This window comes from Lactuca serriola, chromosome 4, assembly GCF_051521515.1.
Source record: "Lactuca serriola cultivar US96UC23 chromosome 4, Lser_US96UC23_V15, whole genome shotgun sequence".
Taxonomy (NCBI): domain Eukaryota; kingdom Viridiplantae; phylum Streptophyta; class Magnoliopsida; order Asterales; family Asteraceae; genus Lactuca; species Lactuca serriola.
The window spans coordinates 6,977,175-7,005,124 of NC_136411.1; the positions used below are offsets into that span (position 1 = coordinate 6,977,175).

The window sequence follows — 27,950 nt, forward strand, 5'->3', positions numbered from 1 at the left end:
GTCAATACCGAAACGTGAGTTGAGCTTTAAACAAGAAAAGGAACGGAATCTGGAGGAAAGATTTAGGAAAAGAGATGAGGGGAGAAAGTGAAGAGATGAAAGGGGAAGATGAGAGTGATTTTTCTAAACTGGAATAGGAATTGACGACTGATGGAGGGTTGCTTTGCTTTATAAGTAAATGATTGAGTTGATGAGAGGAAAAAGATGGGAAGTGTGGGATGGATGTGTACGTGTTTGATTTTATTAATAAAATCATATTCAAGTGGTGACTTTTTGAATATTTAACTTCACATATTCTAAATTGTTTTATATACTTCATATATTCTCCCTACATTTTCACCTTTTGACATACTCTACCCTTGACTTTTGTTATTTAGGCACAACAGAGTGCTCAAGGAAAAGAGCGAAAGAAAGAGGGAAAATGTGAGGGGAATCTATTTCCAATTTTTCTTCTTGTGTAATTGGTCAATATTTTTTTTTTTTCAGTTCTTTTAATATTTATTAAATTATATATCTACTAATAAATTATAAAAAATATATCAAAATTTATAGTTTTTAATTCCCTACAATATATATAATATTTGTATGAAATATATTTTATATAAAAAAAATGAAAGATTGTTCTTATAAACACCATTGATTATGGTGAGGAAAAGAAAAGTAAAAAAAAAACCGACAAAAGTGAGAGATTTTTTCCATAGTCTTACAAATTGGCCAAATTCTATTTTCACTATATTTTTATTTTCTGTTTGACCATCAAATTTATTATTTAAATTCAACCACAGTGAGTTTATCTTTTGTTTTTTTTCTATAAAAACACTAGATAAAGCTTTGAAGTTTACAAAAAACTATTATAATTTGAAAACACTGATTTAAAAAAAAAATCACTTTAACTATAAAAACATTCTTTCAATCCTTAGTTGTAATTCAATACTAGAGAAAAATTAAAGTGGTATTTAAAAAAAATAATCAAACTCTCGATTATTACACTAGAAAGAAATATTTAGGGGTTAAACAAAAAAAAATGATAATATCTTTTTATGAAATTTGGTCCGATATTAAAACAAGGGATAATGACTTGAAAGGGTAACGAATTTTCGACTTTTTTCACATTTAGTCACTAAATTTTTTTTTCGTTATCTATTTGTCATTGAACTATTGAAACTGTTCACATTTTACCTTTATGACCGGTTGTTACCGGTCATAAGGGTAAAATGTAAACAGTTTCAATAGTTTAGTGGCAAATAGATAACGAAAAAAAGTTTAGTGACTAAATGTGAACAAAATCGAAAGTTCGTTTATCTCTAAAAAGTTCAATGGCTAAATGTGAACAAACTTCCTATTGTATTATGTTTTAGCAAATTATTTATTTTTGTTTAACTGTAGCAACATTTGTTGATGAAGAAATCTATGAAATAAAAAAACAAAATGTAACAATCAAATTTCCAGGTATCATAATTTAAGTATTTTTCTTTTGAGTTAAGAAGAGAGACTTGACGAGTTGACGACTCAACTCGTTGAGTAAGATCGCGACTGATGACTCAGATTAATGAATGGACTTGACGAGTCGGTGAGGCGACTCGACGAGTCCGCGCTGTTGGCAGAAATCCTAAATCTTTGGGCCCGAGCCATATTTAAAGGCACTTATGGCCTTCAATTGCGACTACCTTTCCCATAAGTGAGATCCGTAGCGAGCTTGAGTGTGTAGAGTGAGAGGAAGAGCTATCTTGAGATTTTTGGTGATTTTGCAAGAAAGGAGAAGAGTTCCAACAAGAGGGACCAAGGAAGGTTATTGTTCTGAGTTATTCAAGCAAGGACCTTCATTTTGAGGTACAAAAATGAACCCCTTTCCTTCCTTATTGTGTAGATTCCATTTTGGGGTTAGGGCTTGAATCACTTCATCTTTGGGGGTTTTGAATGCCTCAAACCCCTTTTGCAAGTTTGTGTTATAGATCTGGACCCTTCTAGGTCCAGAGAGCCGAGAATATGAAGCTTTAGTAGAGTAAACCTTGGGGTTTGAAGTTAGGAATCTGGACCCTTCTAGGTCCAGAGAGCCGAGAATATGAAGCTTTAGTAGAGTAAACCTTGGGGTTTGAAGTTAGGAAGCATTTATGAGATTTTTATGGTATATATAGTTACTTTCATCTTACACGTATATATGAAGTATTTTATATTAATTACGTGCTATGTGTGCATATTATTTGAATACTTGTTGTCTATGCTGGATGAACGATTTTATACATATTTTAAAAGATTTAAATGGTATATTTATTTTATATCTACAAATATGTTGCGGACGAAACATGGGTAGATGAAATAGTTGGTGTGTGATGAAATAAAATGATGAGAGATAGGTGATGATAGAAATGTGAAGATAATTAGGTAAATAGATGATGATGAATAGGTGATGTAGGATGAAAGGAGATACCATAACCTTAACCGACAATGTGGCGATGTAGTCATCTACCAGAGTATAGATGACGACCACGGACTATTCTAGACAACCTAGTGGAAACACCAGCAGACCCATAACCTGAAGGTGATGAATTACGAGCTCAGGCGATGTTGTAACTACATATTCATGCGATGATACTCTAACCCCTTATTATGAATTACGAGTTTAGACGATGTTGTAACTACGTATTCATGGGATGCACAAATTCCGCATGTCAAACCAATGATCATAATTCACATCAGGGAGAATGGTTCATTTTTTTGTAAAACCAAAATCAAATTAGAAATTTTGATTTTTTATTTTGGAAAATGTCAAACCATTGGTTTTTTATTTAGGTTTCGGTTTTTTGTTTTTTTTTAAATATATTTGCAGGGTTTTGTTTTTTTTTTTTTATTTCATAGATTTCTTCATCAACAAATGTTGCTACAATTTAACAAAAATAAATAATTTGCTAAAACATAATACAAGAAGAAGTTTGTTCACATTTAGTCATTGGACTTTTTAGAGGGAAACGAACTTTCGATTTTGTTCATATTTAGTCACTAAAATTTTTTTCGTTATCTATTTGCCACTAAACTATTAAAACTGTTCACATTTTACCCTTATGACCGGTAACAGCCGGTCATAAGGGTAAAATGTGAACAGTTTCAATAGTTCAATGACAAATAGATAACGAAAAAAAGTTTAGTGACTAAATATGAAAAAAGTCAAAAATTTGTTACCCTTTCAAGTTATTATCCTTTAAAACAAAGTTCTTATTTAGTATTATAATTTCAGACTTTCTCTTAGGTTTGTCACTAATATATTTGTTTACATAGTTCTAGTATATATATATATATATATATATATATATATATATATATATATATATATATATATATATATATATATATATATATATATATATATATATATATATAAAATGCATTTAAAAGTTTGGAATTTGGGTATGAAATTGTAAGAAGAAACAAAAGATAGGGACTAATTATTAAAAAAGTAATAGTTGAAGGGTTAATTGTGGTGAAGTCATTAGTGATGAGTATTGAATGGAGGGATAAAGGAACCCGAGGAAATCGTGAGCTAAGCAACGACGTGTAGTAGATTAATAGGGTATTAAATTTAAAATCGTGAGCTAGAGAAGATAAAGGTGCCCGTGAAACGTAGGCTGACCGCGGGCAGCAAGCAGGAATCAGGGAAACACCTCCAATTGACTTTGGTTTTGGCGCCAAAGCACTCTATATTCCTTTTCGGCTGTATAGTAGTATAAATTTACAACTTTATCCTCACGTTTTAATGTCGTATCTACACATTAGATGAGGTTGTACATCTTGCTTGTTAGTTGTACTATGGGTTTATAAACATCTTGATGTCAATTAATCTTGCCGTGGATTAATGAGATAAATCACAAATGTAAGTGTGAATTGAGTTGGAACCATATTCGAAGGGGATATATTGGATTTGGTTGTTGATATACACTTCTTAAAATTTTGACTTTAGATTTTGATTTTTTTTTTGTTCCCTTGAATATTCCTGTTACGTATTCCTATTTTGATCGTTAACATTATATCAATTAGTTTTGTATTTGTTATTGCTGGATGTGTATTGTAGATTGATTGTAAAGAATAACTTGTCTAAGAGGTGTTAAATTTAAAAACAATTATTTTTTGTCTAATTATTTTTTTGTTTGTCCGTCTTTAATCTTGATGTATATAAATTATGTATATAAAGGTTATTATATTTTGGTCATTTTTAAAATTTAACCACTATATTTATAATGTATCAGACAGGAACAAAAAACATAAATGCTCATTGATTTAGGTTTTTGTTCATTGATATCTGGTTTTCTTGTTTGTGAAATAGATCAAGGTCTTTTGTTAATCGTGTTTGTAATAGAAAGGAACAAAAACCTAGTCATTACACCTAACTACAACCTAGATCAATATATGGAGTAATTGACTCTGTAATATTTTAAAAATATTTTGTTTGACATTCTTTAATAATAAGTTATTAAAGTTATGTTTATCAGGCTATTAGTTATATAATTTTTTTTTTTAAATATACCTTTTATGGTGATTTGATTGGTACAGTTATTTTGTCACCAAATATTGTTTGTTCAAACTTAAATATCGTTTGTTCAGAAAGTAAATATAAATGTTAAGAAGGGCGGATGAAATATATTTGTATTAAATAGTGATTTGATTGTGTACAGTTATTTTGACACCAAATATTGTTTGTTCAAACTTAAATATTGCTTGTTCAAAAAACAAATATAAATGTTAAGGACAGATGATTTAGTTAACATATAATTAAAGTTCCCAAATTTCATTGTACCCGCTGATTGGCCCCTACACATTAATTAATCTTATATAAAGTTATAAACCACATAAAGCTCACAAATATTTTCTAATGACGGAATAATAAGAATTCAAATGGCCAATAATATCAATGAGAAATGACGAACTTTAGACAAAGAACTTCTTTTGTTACAGTGTTAAATCACTTTCAAACTAATATTCAAAATTTATATTTTTAAGGCTAAGAAGGACGATATAGAGGAAAACTATGCAAAGGTTTTTTCCGTAATTAATTAGGCCATAACATAACTAAAAATAAATAAAATATGATATGGAATAAAAAAAATTTCTGTTAAACATAAATAGTCCAACTCGAAATGTTAGTATGTACAAACTCATTTATTTTTTCTAGTTTTTCAGCCATCACCAATTTTATAAAAAATAACCAAAAGACCCAACTTTTATTTCATTCTTTTTTGGGTATCTTATAAAAATGACCAGTTTTTTTTTTTTTAAATTTTTAATTTTATTTCATACACATCATCCAATGTTATTCATCGTCAATGTTTGCAGTTCTCTTTGTATATCTAAGTTTGCTTTTTACCTGTTTAGTTCTTAATATCTTTCTTTTTTTCCCACCTATGTTTCTTAAAGAGGTTTAAAAGAGCTTCTTTCGTTAGATGATAAATCAAATCATAAAAAGAAAAAATAAAGGAAAAACAAAAGTTAAGAACAAAGGAAAAACAAAAGATGAGAAGAAAGGAAAAGGGAAAGTGAGGAAAACAATATAAAGTACTGGACTATATAACTGATTTTCACTTAAATAATTTAGTCAATGCATTTTGCTAAATGATGTACTAGCTTAGGTTCTCATAACCAAATTAACAAATTAAGGTATATCCAATTTAACAAATAAAAGCAAAAACTTTTAACAAGTATATATATATATATATATATATATATATATATATATATATATATATATATATATATATATATATATATATATATATATATATATATATATATATATATATAAGGTTAGGTTATTTTGTTTTCACTATCTATTGTGTGCATGTATGATTGATTCTGGACCAATCATTTTAGTTATTTTAAGAAAGTAATTAATGCATATTACATGTTGAAGATATAATGAATATTAATTACATCTTCAGCATTTAATATATATTAATTACTTTCTTAAAATAACTAAAATTATTGGTCCAGAATCAGTCATACATACACACAATAGATAGTGAAAACATTTGAAAACATTTGAACCTAATTCTCTCTCTCTCTCTCTCTCTCTCTCTCTCTCTCTATATATATATATATATATATATATATATATATATATATATATATATATATATATATATATATATATATATATATATATATAATTGTTTGTTATGCATATTGAGATATGTACACTTGAGTCTCAAAAATGATATAATTTTGATATTTTAAACACATAGCAAACAAATTTTTTTGTTTACATAAAATTTTATGTATCACGCTATATATTTTCTTAAAAAGAATGTTAATTTTCCAATAGGATGGGACATATTTTAAAAATTAAATCCCAAAAAGGGAAAAATATGCTCGAAAATAATCTTTCTATCTAATACAAGAATAGTTTTATTCTCCTTTTGACATGTGTCATCTTATTAACCATCTTAATTAATGCATATTTTATTCTTATTTTGCTATGTGTCACCATATTATATCTCCTAATTAATGCATGCTATTTGTAACCTATTGATTTTCCATTTCAAATTTTAAATTTTAAATTTCCCACTCTAATTACATTATATTAATAATATTAGAATAAATATTAAAATAAACTTAATACAAATTGTAAAGTGATATAATTTCACATATTTATTTAACAATTTTTAATTTTTATTTTAAAATTTTAATTAATTGTATTACCGTAGTTTCTACGGGTTATAAAATAGTGATACAAATATATCGGTTTGATGTATTTGTATACATTGACCCATGTAATATGGTGCAATTTTCGACATTACTTTCTATTAAAAAAAATTAGTTTGAAAATTCACGTCCAATTAGAAAATTATGAATTTTTCAGTTTGATGGTTATTAGTGTAAAATCTAAAATGTTCAAAATATGGTATTTTTCAAATATCTTTTTAGAAAATATTTGAGATGAATATCCCTAATAGTAATCACCAATCCGTCATCAAGGTGGTCTAGTCCTGTTCATTTAAAAATATGTATATTAAGCATTCCAAAAAGGAGTTGCCTGAAGATCGAATCATACATGCTTCAACCATAAGCTGGAGCCTATCATTCTAAAAAATTCTTAGACAACTGGTAGCTCGACATAGACCTTAAATTTGAGATTTCAACCACTTCAATGCCATCAAATTTTATGTTTGGTTCACAAACAACAAACAACCAACTAAATATATGAATACAAAAATAAAAGAAAACGCAATAATTAACATGGTTTATACCATCATTATATATATTTATAAAGCTTGTATTTTTTCTTGAACCGCATTCATTTGAAACTCTCATGTATTATTTCCTTTTATCACATTCATTTGAAACGTCCATGACATTTCAATTTCTTTTTAATAATTATTATAAGTTGGTTAATAAGGTTAAATAAATATCAAATCTAAAGTGTAATCATATATAAACTAAATTTCAATATTAAAAAAATATATTTTCTTCTACTTATAAAGTTTGTTTTTAACTTTTAACATACTATACTTAATTGATTAGGTCTAATATGTTGTATATAACTATTATCGTTTTAAAACTACAACTTTTGATCAATTTGTATAAAATACTTAAATTGTTAATTTAAATATAACCTTACAGGATTAACTTAAATATAAAATTTAGTTCAACTTAAACAACCCAAAGAATATTTTGTAAATAGTTAAAAGTGATAAATTGTAGTGTCTTTCTAATAATGATTATAAATTGGTTAATAAAGATAAATAAGTATCAAACCTAAAGTGTAATAAAAAATAAACTAAATTTTAATATTATAATAATATTTTTACTTCTACTTATAAAGTTATATCTTTAACTTTTAACATATTATACTTAATTGATTAGATTTAATATGTTGTTGTATGTAAACCATTATCAGTTTAAAGCTACAACTTTTGAACTGTATGGACAAAATACTTAAATTGTTAATTTAAATATAACATTACAGGGTCAACTTCAATATAAATTTCAGTTCCACTTAAAAAAACCCAAATAATATTTTGTAAATAGTGAAAAGTGATAAATTGTAGTGCTAAATGCAAAAAACTAAATTGTAATATCAATTCACTAAAATATTTATATTTTCAAAATCGTTAAAAGTTTTGAAATAAATTGTTTATATTAACTTACAATAACAATAGTTAAAAATAACTTTATATAAATGATTATATTGTTACCTTTAAAATAAAAAAAAATTGTTTCATGTTTTAAATAATTACACTGATAGAAATTAAAACGTTAAGCAAATAAATTTTAAAAATGAATTAACAATAACAACAACTATAAATAATATTAAACCATATGTTATATTTAATTTTATTCATGAGTAACCCACAGGTAGAGGTCATTCAAAAGATTGAGATTATGCAGTATTAATAGATGTATATATTATCATATAATTCAAAATAATCAATATACTATATCAACTTAATATACGAATTATTATATCAAATTTAACAACGACATTATTGTTATATTTAAAAAAAACATATATTTTTAAAGATTTCAGCTATATAGATACTTCTGCGCAACGCACGGGCATTCGCCTAGTTAAAATATATATGCTGCATCTATCATACAAACTAGGGCTGTAAACGAACATGAATAGAGGCTTGTTCGTGTTCGTTTGTTTAACTTTAACCGAACAACAAACGAACACAAACAACTAAACGAACTAACTTTTTATGTTTGTGTTCGTTCGTTAATCAATTTATTGTGTTCGTGTTCGTTTATGTTCGTTCGTTTAGTTGATAAACGAACATAAATGAACACAAACGAACATAAACGAACACAAACAAACATAAACGAACACAAAGTCAAACAAACTTAAATGAACATATATGAACGAACACAAACAAACTTAAACGAACATAGATAAACAACCATGAACTTAAATGAAAACAAACACGTCTTCAATATTTCCATACAATAATAACATTCTACTTAGTTGTTCGCCAAAAACATAACACTACAATAAAGTTTTACTTAGTTGTTTGCCATTCCATACAAAAATAACCAAATAATACTTCAAAAAGACCAAAAAACCATTTCCCTTCTAGCCGATCCTTCAATCCAACATCCATCCTTTCAATTCAACATCCATTCTACTAACAAAAAAACATAAAACATATCAAAATTATTAAAGTTATATCAAAAAGTAAAAAAGTAATTAGCGTTAAAGTATAAACAATTTATTTACATTTACCATCAAGAACATCAATTATCATCTTCGTCCTCAAGGCAGTTCAATAGTTACAATATCCTCATTTTTCTATTACACACCAAAAATTTATTAGCTCAATAAATCCATAATATTAAAAAATTAATAATAAGAAATATACCTTGTTTTTCTTTCTCTCTAACCCATAATAATGTCTATACCAATCAGCTCCACAAATAAGCATATCTACCATGTTTCTTCCTAAAGAACAACGATGTAGATCAATAACCTTCCCACCAGCACTAAAAGCAGACTCAGACGCCACAGTAGTGACCGGAATTGCCAAGATATCGGCAGCCATTTTGGAAAGAATTCTAAACTTCAAATTGTTCTCTTTCCACCATGCCAATGCATCAAAATCTGCACCTGGTTCACCAATGTAAACTCCATCTTCTAAATAAGTATCAAGTTCTGATTTTGAAGCAGTAAAACTATCGACACTTCTAATATGTTGATCATATTTAGTTGTCCCAGTTTTAAGACCTCTACCCAATCGTCCGGTTAACGAAGCAAAACTATTCTTGGGAGTGGCAACACCACTGTTTGTTCCACTACTTGATGAAGCAACAACCGATGCTTTATGGGCATCAACATACTCTTCGAATAATAGATACAAAGTATCCCGAACTATTTGCATTTGTCGAGGAGCCTCATTGTAAGAATATATGGCCCTGAAATAGAAGTCGATCAATTTCATTTTATACCTGGTACAAAAAGAGTAACAATTAAAATTAAAAAAAAACATCAAATAAAACCAAATAACTCAACTAAATTCATTTTATACCTTGGATCCAAAGCCGCACTAATTGAGATCAAAAAATTACAATCACCCCAATATTTGTCAAATTTTGTCTTCATTTTAATGGCCATTGATTTCATATATTCACTTCCATCTAAAGCTACTGCATCCAAAGCTTCCTTTATTCCAAACAACTCGCTAAGAAATAAGTTGGATGTAGGATATTCAGAACCTATAAAAAATAAACTTACATATATGCATCAGATTGTTTTTTAGTCAAAATAAACATAGATGTATGATATAGGCATCAGACTAGTTTTTAATCTAAAAGTGATTATTAAACCAAAACATATAAAAATAAATAATACCTAAAATGATTTTTGTAGTTTCCTCAAAAAGTGCTAGAAAAGAGCAAACATCTTCAACTTTCTTCCAATCTTCATCACTTGGCAAATTTTTATATGTGGACTCTTGATCGGCATAATTTACTAACACTTCTTTGAACTCCAAAGCATTAGACAACATAGCATATGTAGCATTCCATCGAGTAGAAACATCTTGAATCAAATGCTTCTTTGACATTGAAAGTTGTTTAGCTAGCTCACTAAAGATATGCAATCGACCCGGGGACGCATTCACATGTTTCACACTTTCACGAACATTGTGAATAATAGGTTCAATTTCTGCTAGACCATCTTGAACAAGCAAATTAAGTATATGCGCACAACATCGTACATGGAACAACGTTCCACTAAGAACAAGTTTTTCTTGAAGATTCAAGTTTTCCCTCAACTTCTTAGCCACTACATCATTAGTTCTAGCATTATCCACCGTTAACGTAGCAACCTTTGTTTCAATATTCCACTCTTTTAGACACTTAAAGAGAGAATCATATATACATACTCCGGAATAAGGTGGAGGCACATCAACAAAACTCAAGATATTTTTATGAAGCTTAAAATAAGAATCTACAAAATGACATGTCACTACCATGTAATGAATATTTTGACCTGATGTCCACATATCAGTAGTGATGCTCACTCAGTTGACATTATTTGAACTCTTTTTTTTTGCAATTCCATAACTAGAAATACAATCTTCTCTAATTGATGCACGCGATATCTTGTTAAACGCGGGATTAGCTTCTTTCATTACCACATTAAACAAATCATACTCAACAAAGTTAAAAGGCAACTCGTGGACCATAAGCATATGAGAAATAACCTCTCACATCCTAGCATTATCAAATTTCCAAGTTCTAACCATTGACGAAGCATCCGACTTTCCTGGAAACATCTTTAAATTTAACTGACCTTGTACTTCTCGTTTTCCTTTTAAAATCGGGCAATCTTTCGCAACATGCCTAAGCAATGGTGTGGTTGTTCCTTCTTTAAGTTTCTTTATTTTTTCTTTACAGTGGATACATTCACACATTTCTGTTCCGTCCTCCAACTTAATATCACGAAAATGTTCCCAAACTTCTGAAGTCTTTTTCCGTTTTCTTTTAGTAAATGGAATTTGTTCTTCATTGTTAGCTGCATTTGCTTGTGCTGTACCACCAGCAAGGTCATCCATTGTTGCAGCTATATCGACATCTCCATCATCAGCTGTAATAACAATAACATCAGGACAAGGAGTGTCTTCCATCACTAGAGTGTTTGTACTTGATTCAAATTATGTCGATTCGAATGGCGAGTGTGAGTCTAAATATTGGTCATCATCAAAAAGAGGCGGTCGATTACAAGAAACATCGGACATCTACCATGCAATAATAAACAAATCTTATCATGGAAGTGTTAAAAAAATAACCAACATAATTATAGAGCTTAAAAAGCTTCAGTAGATGTTTACCTGCTGATGAAACCGCCTATGTCTGAGTCGAAGTCGAAAACAGAGTACGAGACGATGGTCTATGATAGATGCTCACAAGAAGTCCAAAAGCGGGGTGACCTGAAGTCTGATGGTCTCGTGACGAAGTTCTATCGTTTGAGGTGTAGACGGCTTGAAAACAAATATGATCGTCTCGTCTGAGGCGGAGACGACGTATGAGGAAGCAAACCCTAACGAATTTGACGAAGACAAAAGAGCGTAATGAATATTTTGACCTGATTCTTTTAATCAAAATTAGCCATGTTACTTTTAAACACTTGTAACCAATGGTCCCTTAACTTAGACACTTTTACAAAAAAAAATCATTTTTCTTTTTTAAACCTACCACTAATTCACTAGAGTACTTTATTGCATGTACACAAATCTAAGTAATCAATATTTGATTTTATATATATATATATATATATATATATATATATATATATATATATATATATATATATATATATATCGAATAATTATGAATAGACAAACGAACATAAACAAACATAAATGAACGAACGTAAACAAACATAAATAAACGAATGTAAAGGAACGAACGTAAACAAACGAACAAGAGCATTGTTCATGTTCGTTCGTTTAACTAAACGAACCAGATATCTTGTTCATGTTCGTTCGTTTATTAAATAAACGAACATAAACAAACTTTCCACCGAACGGTTCACGAACTGTTCACCGAACGTTCAATTCGTTTACAGCCCTAATACAAACTAATTCTTTTTTATTAATTTGGAGGTAAACAGCTATATGGGCTCAAGCCCACAAAGCGCAGCATCTCCTCCCATGGCGTAACCCACCACTCTAGAATGAACTATCTTGGCTTTCGAAATTTTAGATAAAAATAATATTTGATTTGAAAATCATTTGCTAGCGACTATCAAAATCGAAACCCAATTAAGGATGTCCTGAGTATCTCAAATTTGATTTTGATTTTGATTTTTATTAAAACTGGGTTTTGATTTTGTTATTTTAATTTGTTTTATTAGTTGGTTTGTTGAAAATGATTTGGAAAAATAAATATAGAGAAGACAGTGGTAAAATGGTCATTTGACATGAAATTATAGATTCATGTTTGAATTAAATGGTTTATGGACTAAACATCTCACCTGACACCAAATTACGTGTTAGAAACCAACTGAAACGTCTATTATAGAAAGAACATAAACAAAGGCTGCAATTTAGTTGAACTAGTCGGCCACTTCTTATTTGACTTACTTTTCACATTATTTAAAAAATCAAAATAGACTAAATTTCCATTTTTATTGATTGACCAATGAATTGCACATGAAGTAACTTCTTTATTTGCTCAAACATTTTTTCATTGTAGCCTATTGATCACCGTCCTTTGTCAATGGCACATGCACTCGCATTTAGGGGTGTTTTGGATTACTTTTTGGGTTTGAAAGTTTTTTTTAGTTTAGGTAAAAACCAAAAGTTGTTTTTAAAAAGTGTTTGGGTTATATTTTTTGATATTTGAGTGTAATTTATCTTTAAAAGGTTAAAAGTCACAAAAAATCATACTTCCGTGACTTTTGAAAACCTACATTTTTCTTCTTTAAAAAAGTTATTTTGAAAAAAACTTTTGGGAAAATGACTTGGCAAGGTAATTAACTTTTTGGTATGCTCACATCTAGGTAAATATTTTTTTGTATACACATCTAGGTAACAAATTTGTTGGAAATGTTCACATATGACCATTATGACCGGCTGTAGCAGGTCACATCCTAGATGTGAACACTTTCAAAAAGTTCGTTACCAAAATGTGTACAAAAAAATAGTTACCCAAATATGAAGAAAACGAAAACTAAGAGTAGATTACACGAATGGTCCCTGTGGTTTGGGGGAATTTATGTTTTTGGTCCCTAACTTATTTTCTTAACTCAGATGGTCCTTACTGTTTATTTTTGTTGCGCATTTGGTCTATGTCTTACCTAAAAAGACTATTGTGCCCTTATTAATTTATTTTTTAATTAATTTTCTTATTTATGTTTTTATTTTTTTATATATTTAAAAAAAAATTAATAGACCCCACATATCTGAATCTCCTCACCATCCCATCTCTCATCCTCCTCTCATCCTATATTTGTATCTCCTCATTACATATATGTATCTCCTCACCATCCCATCCCCCATCCTCCATCTTTAGTGATATCAACGTCTTCATCATCCCTTTTGTTTTCGGTCCTTCAACTCCGTCGAATCAACACATCCCACTAAAGATGAAGAGACAATGGGTTATGGTGTTGGCTCGCCAGATTTGAAGGACAAAAAAAAAGAAGGATGATGAAGACGTCGATGTCACTAAAGATGGAAAAGAAATAGAAGTTGAGGAGGATGAGAGATTGGATGGTGATCGGTGAGACTCAAATTAAAATTTTCAAATGTGGTTTCAGGTGTACGGTGAGGAGATACAGATATGTAGGGTCTATTATTTTTTTTAAATATATACAAAATAAATACATAAATAAGAAATTAATCAAAAAATAAATTAATAAATGCACAATAGTCTTTTTAGGCAAGACAGTGACCAAACGTGCAAAAAAAATTAACAGTAGGGACCATCTGAGTTAACAAATAAGTTAGGGACCAAAAATATAAATTCCCCCAAACCATAGGGACCATTCGTGTAATCTACTCTTACTTTTCGTTTTGTTCATATTTGGGTAACTATTTTTTCTGTACATATATAGGTAACGAACTTGTTGAAAGTGTTCATATCTAGGATGTGACCTGCTATAGTCGGTCATAATGGTCATATGTGAACACTTCCAACAAGTTTGTTACCTAAATATGTACAAAAAAAGATAGTTACTCAGATTTGAACATACCGAAAAGTTAACTACCTTGCCAAATCATTTTCCCAAAACTTTTATATCTCCCAAACATCTTTTTAATTTTTTAGAAAAGTTAAAAGCCAAAAGTCATTTGAAAAGTAATACCAAACACCCTCTTATTGAGCCAAAGCTTACATGACTTCCTAAGACGATGACTAAGAACTTGTCAACTTCATGCTACTTCAGTTTACTTCAAACCAATAATATTTTATAATACATTGTTAACAACATACATTTATCAGTAATGTATTCTTATTTATTTATTATATTGGCTAATTTTAATGTAGCTTTATGATGTCTTATGGGTTGCTTGAGAGCTTTAATTGACTTAGATTTGATTGTGTTTAAGGTCTAATTGAGGCGGAAACAATTTCTTACAAAAGACTTAGTAAAAGGAATATCAAAGATTATACGACCGAATCAGAGACTTCTGATTGTGGTATCATATTGTCTCAATGTGACCAAGTCAGACCTACTAAATGACATCAAAAACTCCATTGTTCACCTTTTGTAGTTCAAATTAAAATCGAGATCTAAATAAGTTTTGTCGGACTTTTGGTTTGCATAAGCATAAAAAACAAACAACAATTCACAAAATATATAATATATATACAACTAAGAAAATAATCACAATGTGATTTACGCTTTGTTATCGAGTTTTTTTAATTAAAGGAGAGGGAAGGAGATAGAAGGAAAGGAAAAGAGAGAGCAATATAAATAATAAGTGTGTTCTTGAGTTGGTTGGAAATATAATGGATTGGAGGGATTTAAGCCCCTTTTTGCCTTCCCCTCTTTAACCTCCCAAAAGTGGATTGCTAAAAAAAACACTTATTTTGGTTCCCTTCCCTTTCATCTCTTAAAAAAATCTCAAGAACATATTTCCCATGTGGCCCTATGATCTACTTTCATTCCGTTACATTTCATCATCTTCCATCTCTTAAATTAACTCGAGAACAAGATGTTAAAGTTATTTAATACTTTTACTGTATAAACATGTTTTTAGACTTTAATGGTAAAGACACAAAACGATATCACTGATGATCATTCATCAAAGTAACTCAAATGATTCATGAACAAGTCAGATAATAATTTTTAAATTCCACAGAATGAATCTTCATGTTCATAACCGATGGTTTATTAGCTTTTATGACTATTTCACAGCACAATAAGAAATCGCTCAATAACCCTAAGATCTGTGAATTAAAAAAAAAATGTTCATTTCTTTTCACTAACATTTGCACAAAATGATATAAAATTTGAAGTGCATGCCACTTGTGGTGCACATTTATTATACGAGCATGAGATAGGATTTAGTTGTTGGGTGTCTTTATTTCCATAAATGAACATTTGAAGATATCCAAAAAAAGATCCAAATTCACTTATGCAGAAGATTTTTTTCATAAAACAAGTAGTTCTTCCATTGCTTATGATTCTGATGCTCTATTATGTTCTTCAAGCAAGTACTTCGACTGTATTTGATCATGATCCAGGTATAATCGTTACCCCTTATGCTTAATTGGTGTTTCTATTGATTTTTAAACCAGATGGAGATGACGATCATGAACATTGATTTAACTTTTTTTGAACTGTAGGATCCGTATTATCCGGTAGCGGAAGAACGCTTAGAATACAGCCATCACCGCCGTCGCCTATGCTCGGCCGTTCTTGGCATTTCAAGTATGCTCCAACCCCACCGCCGCCGCCTGAGATTGGCAGCCTAACCCCACCACCGCCATATACTGAAACCTCACCAGCACCGCGCCGCCGCTAAGCGTTCATGTATAGTGATATAGGTGCGATAAGTATGAATATTATAAATTACTGACGTCGTAGTAATTTTTGATTTTTTTAATTACATTATGAGATATTGTTATATAAATAATAATATGTTTTTAATTTTATTTCATTTAGTTATTTTTACTCTATATATAACTGATTATTGTTTTTTATATAATATTTCACTTAGTTCAATTTAGTAAAAGCGATAAAACATTTTTTATGTCTATTTCATATTTCGGCCTAATACAACAATACCAAAGTCATATATGAATGATATTAATTATTGATTAAAAACAATACTAATTTATTTGAATATTATATTATGCATGATACCTGTATGATAAGTGTTCTAATTTATTAGTTTTTTAAATAATTTTTTTATGAATGATTTCAAAATCGTATTAAAACAGAAGGTTGATAAAATAACTCGCAAAATCACGCATTTATCAAATCAACTAAGTTTGACTGCAAATTGTACAAAATAAACGGTTAATATATTGTTATGTTGTGTTGGTAAAAAATAATTTACCAAATCCTACTTACAAGGTAAGAAAAGCTGTATGCACACCCACTGCTTCTGGGCTTCTGGCTGCAGCCTGTAGCCCAATCCTAGTTGAATTATATTAATTGGGTTAAATATTTAATTAAGTTTCTAAAATATATTTATTAAAAATTTCTTAAATAATCGGTGTGTATATATATATATATATATATATATATATATATATATATATATATATATATATATATATATATATATATATATATATATATATATATTAAATCATAACAAAGTTTTATAAATTTTTAATTTAAAATTTTGGATATCCAAGATTTATGTTTCAATCCCAACTATTTAAAGTCAATATTTTTTGCAATCTTGTAAGCATCATTTAAATTACTCGACTGACGTATCTAATTGGAGATTAATTGTATATTCAAAACCAAAGAGTAAAACGAAAGCCTCATGGTCAAGGGTGGATGCAGGAATTTATAACAGTAGTGGTACCAAGCCGAAAAATTTCGGTTTCAAAATTTTTAACCCAAACCGAAACCAATGGGTTCAGTTTCTCGGTTTCCCCGGGTTGATCGGGTTTAAATCCATAAACTCTAAACTTAGCCACACAATCACCATTTAACCAAATACTATGTTGAGACTTAACGACTCTTAAAAATATAAGAAACCTTATATATAATGATAAGTTAGGTATGTGTTTCCTACCACAAACAATGGAAACACCTCATGCATTTGAATGAAAATGAAGGAAGCTACTTGTTTGTTTATATAAACATAAGTTGGGCTAAATTTTCATCCTAGTACCGATGTGGGATGAGATGTATTGTTTATAAAACTGAAAGTAAAATCAAAGCCTTGGAAAAAACGCAAAGGACAAGAATCAAACATGAAACCACAAATTCGTTACTCTAAATTTCTTGCCCCTGGTAGCACAAGGGCCTATCAGTTCTTCCATGTTATTAGCAAGTCACCCATATTGATCAATGCACTTTCATTAACTGTAACGTCTCGAAAATCATGACATAAATTTTTTTATTTTTAGATTAATAAATTGTTAATACATATATTTCCCATAAAACCAAGGTAACCAAGATTTAACAAAACATCATCAAATAAGAGTAATTCACAGAATGTGGAAACTTATGGTGTGTACTCTGCAATCATCCCAAGCTCTTCCATTTGAAAACCGGAGTACCTGAAACATAAACTGAAAACCGTAAGCACAAAGCTTAGTGAGTTCCCCAAAAATACCACATAACATACAACCATAGAATACCATGCGACATACATATAGTTGCCATGGGCTCCCCCCGTGGTCTTTACCTGGAATGCCACGGGCTCCCCCCCATGGTCTGATATCCAAGTGCCAATGTGCCATGGGCTCCCCCCATGGTCTTTACCTAGAATGCCATGGGATCCCCCCATGGTCTGATATCCAAATGTCATTGGCTACCCCCATGGTCTTCCATACAAGTATTACAGAGACAACTAGCATTCCGCATAACAAGTAATGAACCGACATTGGTGCCTTTGACACATGGATATAGTGAGAAGACTCACCTCGACAGCTGAACCCACGAATAAATCTCTGACTGCTGATCCACTAGAATCCCCGCACTATCAAACAATTAACACCCAATTAACAATTGGGTTCCAAACCGAATCCAATAATCCCTATATGGGGTAAAAAGACCATTTTACCACTCACCTAGTTTGGTCCAAGACTAAGGCTCAAACTCCTCATCATAAAGGTCCACAAACCAATAAGCATTCAAAGCCCACTTATGACCCAATTTTCCAAATTGGGTCCAAACCCTTACATGGGCCTAACCCTAAGGCCCATTAACTTTTCCCCAATCCGAACATTTGATTACAGATGGCCCAACAAAGCCCTAAGCAATCCAAGCCTAAAAGATAGCCCAAACACACCAAGCCCATTCAGATCGAGTACGCAGGGCGTACAGGCACATATGCGCAGTTGATAGCTTATTTTATCTCCTTATTTTTTGTTAGTTTATTTTAGATTTTTAGATCTTTTTATCATTAATGCATTGTATTTTATTTATTTTTTCTTTAGTATGGATCGTACCGGGTGCTTGTTATGTTGCATGAGATATTTTGTAGGTTTTTTGGTGCTTGTTGCGGTTCCGGGTTGATTGGAGACGGGCTTAGTGGGCTCCCGAGGCATTATTGGGCTTGGCGGAATCAAAGAGGAAGAATTGGGCTTTGAAAGTTATTGGCTTGGATTATTTGGGCTTGTAAAGATGGATCATAAAATTCTAATTTTGGGCTTGGAGTATCCATTTGATGGCTAAATGATGATTGGTGCATTTCAAATTACATGGACAAGGGAGGGGGGACAAAAGGAATCTTTGGTAGTGGAAGGGTGGAGTGGCTTGGTGGACCAATAGCATGACTGCAACATTTGCACGGGTGGAATTTTCGTCGCGTGGGTACCCGCGCAACTGCCCAGTTTGAGCATTTTGGTCATTTGGCTTGCCATAACCCTTGGGGATCAGATCTAGAGGCTCATTCACATTTTTCCACCATTGGAGACCTGCAAGAGGCGATTTTCGGAGCTAGAAATCATTTCCTTTCATCTTTCCAAATCTTAGGTAGTTTCTTTATGCAATTAGATTATTGTTCTTGTTACTTTGTTGCCATGAGTGGCTAATACTCTTATTTGGTTGACTTTGGCTGAAAACCAATGAATGTTTGTGGGTTTTGAAGGATTTATGTTGATTATCAATTTATTCCATTGTTTATGATTCTAGTTTACAATTCTTATGCTTATTTGATGCTTTGATCATGAGCTTAGTATTTGATTGAGCAATGGTTGATTTATTTCATTGATTTTGCATTGGATCATTGAATTTATCTAGAACAAAGGCTTTATAATGGTAGAAATCATCTCTAGCTTATGAATCATATCTCCTTTATGGATGTGTAAGCATTTGACATCCTCTAGGAATTGGGGATTCCTTCATTCTTAAGGCTAATTGATTTCTTGGGATTGATTGCTTCAATTGACCCTTGATCTTAATTAAGAAGGTGTGTTGTGGGCTTCCCCAACCTCCATACTACCTATGAGGAATCTTGGCATATCATGCTTCATGATTGCTATAACCAATTTGGGATGAAGGATAAGCTTTGTATTAGATCCTAATGATAAACACACAAATGTTCATTGTGTTGAATTGCCTTAGTTAACCAATTATTTCCAACCTTTGAGCATCACATCAACTTGCTTAATTGCAAGGTTTTTAGTTATTCAATCATTTTAGTTTTCAAGTAATTAAACACCCCCTTTTTAGTTTAATTGTAGTTAGTTAGATTAATTTCACTAGTTCAATTGAATTGCATTGGTAATTAAATACAACCATTTCCCCGAGGATCGATACCCCTTTTTACCATTATATTACGTTTATTTACCAATCAAAGGGTGTAATTTGCTTGGTGGGTTTGAGATCCCACTAGCAGTGTACTCTCTTGAAGGCTTGTATGCTAAGTGTACCTGCTTGTACGCCCAACATACTTGTGACAACCGTCAAATTCTGGTCTAGTCAAAGTCAAATAAAGTCAACAAGTCAAACCGGTCAACTCAATTAACCCTTGTGCACTAGAGCTTACGTTAGGTAATTTCTATACAACTCGCTATTCTAATGAGAAATCATCAATTGAAAAGTTCGTGTATCTAAATTTCCTTAACCTAAAACTGTGGTAAGTAATGAACCCAACCGATAAAACAATGTTGCATACCCATCGGGAGTGTGTAGGACCCTTAAACATGGCTTAATGGGGTTTACGTACCTTGCGTTGCGAAGCCGGACACTCACAAATGTCACACATGAAACCTCTCTCAATCGTTTTCACTCTATCTCTCTCTATTTAGAATCTCTCTCAAATCTCTCCCAAATCTCTCTAAGTATGAGAAATCTCTCTAAGTATGAGAAATCTCTCCAAGTATGTGAAATCTCTCCCAAATCTCTCTAAGTATGATAAAATTTCTCCAAGTATGTGAAATCTCTCCCAAATCTCTCTCAAAAGTTCCTTTAACTTTTATAATCTTTCGGGCCATCCCGACCCTTAACCGGGTCAAAAATCGCTTAAAACGGGGTAAAAACGGGCAAAATAGCCGTAAGGACCCGAAACCCACTCTCTAGGGGCGAACCCTCTTAGGACCGAAGGTCCCTATAGGAGCCGAACTGCTGAAGAACCGAACCATGCACCAGGGACCGAACCGAGCTCTAGCCTTCGGACCGAACCCTCCCTCTCGGGCCCGAACCTCGGACCAACCGAACCCGAAGCCTTCGCTTCCTACCTTCGCCTTCGGGGTATTTCGCTTCTTACTTTTTCGCTCCATTACGCCTTCGCGCCCAGCAACATTAGGACCGAACCTTGGCCCAGAACCGAGAGGTCTTGCAGGTAGGCAAATTTCACCCGGTTTTCGACTAGTTTTGCATTCTAGGCCCGTTTTTAATTATTTTAACGCGGGATTTTCCCCCAAAACTTTATTTTAACATATAAGGCCCCATATTTATTAATTAATCACATTTTTGGGGATAAATCTTATCCAAGAAGAGTGGGTGAAGTACAAGAGGTGGAGTGTTGACTTTTCTTTAGTTTATGACACAAGCAACCACCCACATCCACTCCATGACCAGCCACACTCCTTCCACCATACCTAGGTCATGTCAATGTACTTTATCATCATTTCCATCCATTCTCACGTTCTAAGAGCTGGGAAAACTCACCAAAAGATCAACCACTTTTCTCTCAACTCTTCTCTCTCAATTTCGAGATTTCCAAGGCATTCTCCAAGGCTTTTCTCCTTCATTTGGTAAGTATCATCATCTCTCTTATGATTATTACACATCCTCCTACTCAAAATCATAGACTGCTTACACAAATTCCATCACATTAGTGTTAGATTCTCGAATCTTCAAGCAATCCTCCAAGTGTTCTTGAGTTGAACACTTCTCTTCTTCAACATTCACCCACTGTAATCATATAAGGTGAGTTCATACCCCTATATTTTCATGTTTTCTTAAGTTTTAAGGGGGGGGGGGATACAAGTTAAAACATCAAGAACACAACTAAACTTTTCCAATAGCTTTCATCAAGAAAGTTTAACTCCATTCACGGACTGTTTTGGTCAACTTAAACATTTTAGTTTTCAAAACTGTATTAGATTCAAATATTTCAGGTTTATAAATTTAAAATGACTACTTGCACATCTCCATACGATTTTTCTACGATTTATGGTGATTTTTACAAAACAGCCTATCATTTCAAGAACAAATCCGGATCAGTCTGTGAATATGGACATTTTAATACAAGTTAAAGACTTCCAAAAATCATAATAAAAATTATGGATAAACTAGACACATTTTATGAACTCTCAGAATTTACGGATTTAGTTTTTGACTCTGTATGATTTTTCTATGATTTTTCTAAAACAGTGCAGAAAGGTTAAAAACTAGTTAACAGCTTATAACTTTCATAACACTTTGTATTATGTTGAGCAAAGTGTATAACAATAAGTACTAAATATTGAATGTATTTTTTCTTGTTATTTTATCATCATAAACTGAAATTTTGTCATTCATGATAAGTTTCTTCATTCATTTAGAACACATATAACAAGCTATAATAATCATAGTTTATGGATTTATAGCACTAATGTATTTTTCATAAAAGAGTTCTTTTACATCACAAACATTTTGGATAAACTATAATAGGTATAGTTTATGTATCATTTACATTTCAAAATTATTTACCAAAGGTTTTCAGTTTAGTTCACGTAAATCTATTAATGAATAAATTTGTGAGTCATTCCCTTCGTGTTACCTTCATGGTAACAAAGTCAAAAGTCCTGTAAATTATAATCAGAGTCTCTTGTAGGGAGAACGTGATAGTTGTGTATAGAACTATATTGGGTCTGACAAGCCCGCGCCTGAGCTGCTTGCAACAGCTAGACCGGCAGGTCTGAGGTGACAAGTGTCATTTAACGTGCAATGCCTGAAGAACGTCGTATTACGAGGCCATCTGAGTCTAGCATGGTTATAATAGCTCACATGTGGTATTAACAAATCATAAGATTTACGGGTTCTACTTTTATATTAGTGAGTTATGTCGATTTAACTCACAGGAATTACTTTAAGTATGGAAAAATACTTGTACACTTTTATATCAAAAAGGGTTTTATGCCGATTTAAATTCACTTTTATATCTTTAAGTATGGAAAATACTTGTTTACTTTCGGTCCTGGGATTTAGGACTACTTAGCACTTATAAGGAAAATATTGGATTTTCTTTGGAAACTTATTTCTGTTAAAACTACATTCATCTAGAATTGTCAGGCTTCGGCTATAATTGCGAAGTGCATATGTTAGAGTTATATAAGAATCTATTCATAATCGAAGTAGAATTGGTGGGCCCGCCTTTCTTCTTGTTCCTTGTTTGGTTGTGGATCTAGGGCAGACCCATTATATTTGACGGTTTATTTAATTTAAATCTTATATAACTTATATACATTGTGTGATTATAGAAGGAATCTACGGGTCTTTCTAGGGTTCATTATTGCATAACATAGAAACATTCATTTCACATTTGATAAATAAAATATTGGATTTTCTGGAAACATACTTTGTCGTTTTTACATTTTATAAACTCACCAACTTAATTGTTGACACTTTTTCAAAACTACTTGTATTCTCAGGAAATCAGTGAAACAGGAAAACCAACAACATTTTGAGGATGGGACGATAAATCATCAAACAGTTCATTTTGTCATCATAATGTAATTGATTTCAAAACATGTAAACTTACTATGATGTAACTTTTTCAATTATATTTATGATGGTTGTATTTACTTTGAGCACTATTATACTTGTTGTTGTGATACTATACATGAAGTCCTCCACCCCCGGACGTTTCCGCCATCCTTGGTTTAGGGGTGTGACAATACTCACCCTTATTCAACCCAAACTCGATTTTCACATAATCCATTAAGACAAAGCTTCCAACACACAGATCTGACCTCCTTGAGCGGGAATACCATATAAAGTTGCCAACTTTACGTCTACACATGGAAAAAGAAGCTATTAAGCTTAAAAGGGACTTAATGGTTGATTTAATGCATGCATGACTCCATAATACACATAAAGCTTGCATCTTTATGCTCAAGAATACCAAAACAAACTCAGATCTGAAAGGATAAACCCTTAAACAACCTAACCCATCAATAACTAAAAAAGAAGACCAAATTCATAATAAATTAGCCATGAAGAGATCTAATTATACACAAGCCAAGATGCAAACTTGATACCTCAAATAGCTTCCCCACAAGGTGATGATTCTGAATCCAAAGCTTTCCCACCAAGCAAAACAACTTCAAACTTCTCTTCTTTCCTTCCCAAGTGTAAAAATGAGCACTAATGCCTTCCAATAGCTCAAGAACACCACCACGAGGTCTAGCTTAGAAATGAACCAAAGGGACTAACATTAAGCTTATATAGGGTACAACCCTAAAATTTAGGTTTTCAAACTAACCCTCGTACGTCCAGCGTACTACGACGTCTCGCACCCCGATCCAACCTTCGTACTACGCTAAGCGTACAACTCCTTACGCACGAAGTAGACCCTTTCGCATGAGTACGCCCCGCATACTCCCTTGTTACCCCCTGCATACTAAGGTCTTCCCTCAAACCCCAACTCATTCCGAAGGCCATGACTTCTTTGATATAGCTCCAATTCCGACCATCCTTATATCCATGAAAAGGTAATAATAAACTTTATGCATTAAACAACTCATAGTTTCCTTACAATATCACGAACAAACATCCAACTTCTATAAAATCCCGAGCTGACAATTTACCAAAATACCCTTGGCTCCAAAACTGACTTTGAATGCCTGAATCATCCACATACCATCACCCACACCCAAATGGGTAGCGATTCAGAACAAAGCGTTACAACTCTCCCCCATTTAAATTAGATTTCGTCCTCGAAATCTGTGACAACCCAAAAAATTTTGTCTTATAAGTCTAGCCATTCAATTCAAACGAGAGTCAGACTCATTTCTGCTATTAGTTAGCATGGTTAAGGATCATATTAAGGGTTCTAAGCTCAGTACATTCAAGCATTGGGTATAGGATTAAGTTGCTTAGGTTCTTCGCATTGCAATCAAGCCGAACTCTCCATCAAAGGGAGTGTACGGCCGTACACCCATGTTGACCGCACACCCTTGCCCATATGTAGAGCATTCCTCCATTTCTAGTCATTTTTTCACTTCCAAGTCCAGAAATCGGAATTCTCTCTCAACTATCATCGAGTTCTTCATCCTAGATCATCAAAAACGTAAGTGTTTCTTCCATCTTTGAGTTGTTATCCTTCTTAATCATGTATCAACCTTTGATTTCATCCATGGAAATAATCTTTTTGGGTAATCTTCAAGATCTTCATCTTTCACCAAGAACACACACTTGTTCTTGGTGGCCGTGAACCCTCCTTCAAGCCTCCAACTCATAAGTATCCTTCCCGTATGCTTAGTACACGTTAGGATCTCTTGTTAAACACCTTAGAAACGAAATTTTTCTGGAACAAAAGGAGTGTACGACCGTACACCCTTGCATGTCCGTACACCTGCAACAACCCGAAATTCGTATCCCTAAATGTAACCCTTCTCGCGACTCGTTCCGATCATCCAATCGCCGTTTCCGATTTCGTTTCCGTTTCCGACCTTTTATTAAGTCGTTGATGTGGGTTTTATTTTATGACTTAATAAGTGTCTTAATACCCTTAGAACTCATTCTAACATCTCATATTAATGATCGGAACATTTCTAGAATCAACCATATCGGGTTACGGCAAGTTAGCCGGGTGCGACCAAAAGCCCCGTCTAACGCCGGTATCGGGTAGAATTCTACCGTGTCCCGAACTTGGACACTATTTAAAGTGATCCAAGTCTTCATTTTGAAGCTTTTGCTCCATTCTACAACTTTCACTCCAACCTCTCTCCTCAAACTAGATTTAAAGGTCCAAATCTCAAGTTTAAGGTCTCAAATCTTCAAGGTACCTTCCTATACTCATTTTGCATCATATTGGGCCTTCAAATTCGAGATTAATTCATGATTTAGAGGCTTGTATATGAGTTTACGGCCCAGGAAGGTGCTTAGGCTATAAACCCATATTTAAAGTGTTTTTAAGCCCTTAAACCCTTCCATGACCCAATCTAGACCTAGTTATGACTTTTAGGAACTTGGTAATGGACTTAGAACACTTCAAACATGAATTTTGGGGGATTTGTATGAGTTTACGGCCAAGGCATGTGCTTGGGCCGTAAACTCCTCAAACATGGGTGTAAACTCACTTCTAAGGTGTTAGAAAGCCATCCAACACCACCAAAAGCCTTGGAATAAATCATAGAACCAACCAAAAATAGTTTAGGGACCTTAAACATAACAAAACCTCACATATGAGAGTTTACGGCCATAGAACATGCTCCAGGGCCGTAAACTCCTATAAGTATGTTGTTTGATACCCTAAATTCACCCCAAGCCTTGGAAAATTAACTAGAATCACATGTGATTGTCCTAAACATCACAAATTTAATATAGTTTGAGCATGGGAGAGTTTACGGCCGTAAAATCCAAGTTTACAGTCGTGAACTCTCAAATGTGATGTATATGTTGCTTCAATTAAATCCATGGCATTAGAAAAATCCATTCCAACATTCCCTTGTCCATTTAAGCCATTTTAGCACTCAAAACCACCCAAACATGAGTTCACGGCCGTGAACTCATGTATATAGGGGTATATGGCCGCAAACTTCATTAGGGAGTTTACTCTTGGGGAGTAAACTCAAATCCCAAGTCCCTCGCTTCAATTCCCGTCCGTAGATGTCACCGGGGTCACTCGAAACACCCGTTTTGAGGTGTTTTCGTTCGTTGGAGTGTAACTTCATATCTAATTAGAGTTTGTGAATCTAATTAGATATATTTGTATGCCATTTCATTTTACATAGGAACCTCGCGTGTTATTAGGCCTCGATTCAACGTTTAGCATCCGAAACCGACACATTTCCGCGTCCGGTGAGTTCATACCCCTACTTTTTTTTCAATGGTTTTCAATGTTTTCAGGGGGGGAATACAAGCAAAAGTACAAGAATATCTTGTACTCAATCACATGATTTCAGTTAAATGGTTTCATAAATGTACATTTTTAAGAATTGAAAACCTTTTTAACAAACTATTTTTAATTTGCAGAGTTGTTTGTTTAACCCGATTTTCAATTCTTATTATACACTGTTATAATGTATACTTCACGTTTGATTGTTCACATTTAAACTGATAGGACACATAAACCATTGTAATGTGTGTAATAAAACACTTAGGTTCGAGTGTAAAAGACAGACACCATCAGAAAACATAAAACATCTGTATGTCCTTAACAATACACCTAGGCTCGAGTGTGATAGATAAATACCATCGTAACACACAAATCAATTGAAACGTCCTTAATAATACACCTAGGATCGAGTGTAAAGGATAAGTAATAATTAAATAACTTAGAACAACTATAATGTCCTTAATAAAACACCTAGGCTCGAGTGTAAAGGACATGCATGTTAGAACTTAGTTAGTTGTAGATACTACTTCTCTAGGCGAGAAGTAAAGAGTAATCTTAAAGATTGGAGACACGTCCTCTGTAACACTTCCTCGGCACGAGATAGTGGGGGACTGCCCCTGTAACCAGAATCTCCGTACGTAGGAGAGCATGACTTGAGTGTATAGATCTATACGGGACTGACAATCCCACACCTGGCTGCTAGCTACAGCCGAACCGAAAGGTTCAAGGGTGACGAAAGTCATAGAAAGGATATTGACCACGACTCGAGTCATATCCAGTCTGAGTATGGTTAAGGACTCGCAATCTAGATTATTAACGCTTTAGACTCATTTTCTA

At 32.4% G+C, this 27,950-nt stretch overlaps 1 protein-coding gene and 1 long non-coding RNA gene across 2 annotated transcripts; one reads left to right on the plus strand and one right to left on the minus strand.

Annotated features, from left to right (window-relative positions):
* Positions 1-9,238: 9,238 nt before the first annotated feature.
* LOC145098010 (zinc finger BED domain-containing protein RICESLEEPER 2-like) lies at positions 9,239-11,609 on the minus strand. Its single transcript, XM_079035695.1, has 5 exons — positions 11,276-11,609; positions 10,331-10,930; positions 10,008-10,194; positions 9,345-9,927; positions 9,239-9,274 (listed from the first exon to the last, which is right to left on the minus strand). The coding sequence occupies exons 1-5, from the start codon at positions 11,607-11,609 to the stop codon at positions 9,239-9,241; spliced, it is 1,740 nt and encodes a 579-aa protein (XP_078891821.1).
* A 4,399-nt stretch (positions 11,610-16,008) lies between these two features.
* On the plus strand, positions 16,009-16,587 carry LOC145099922 (uncharacterized). The gene is made up of 2 exons (XR_013704694.1): positions 16,009-16,176; positions 16,279-16,587. It is a non-coding gene; the product is annotated as an uncharacterized LOC145099922 (long non-coding RNA).
* The last annotated feature ends 11,363 nt before the right edge of the window (positions 16,588-27,950 follow it).

Excerpts from the sequence above, each read along its gene's own strand:
- LOC145098010 (XM_079035695.1), bottom strand. The coding sequence starts at position 11,609 with ATGGAAGACACTCCTTGTCCTGATGTTATTGTTATTACAGCTGATGAT. Across the intron at positions 10,195-10,330 it reads AACTACAAAAATCATTTTAG|GTTCTGAATATCCTACATCC; the intron begins GTATTATTTATT and ends TATTTTTTATAG. Across the intron at positions 9,275-9,344 it reads TAGAGAGAAAGAAAAACAAG|AAAAATGAGGATATTGTAAC; the intron begins GTATATTTCTTA and ends GGTGTGTAATAG.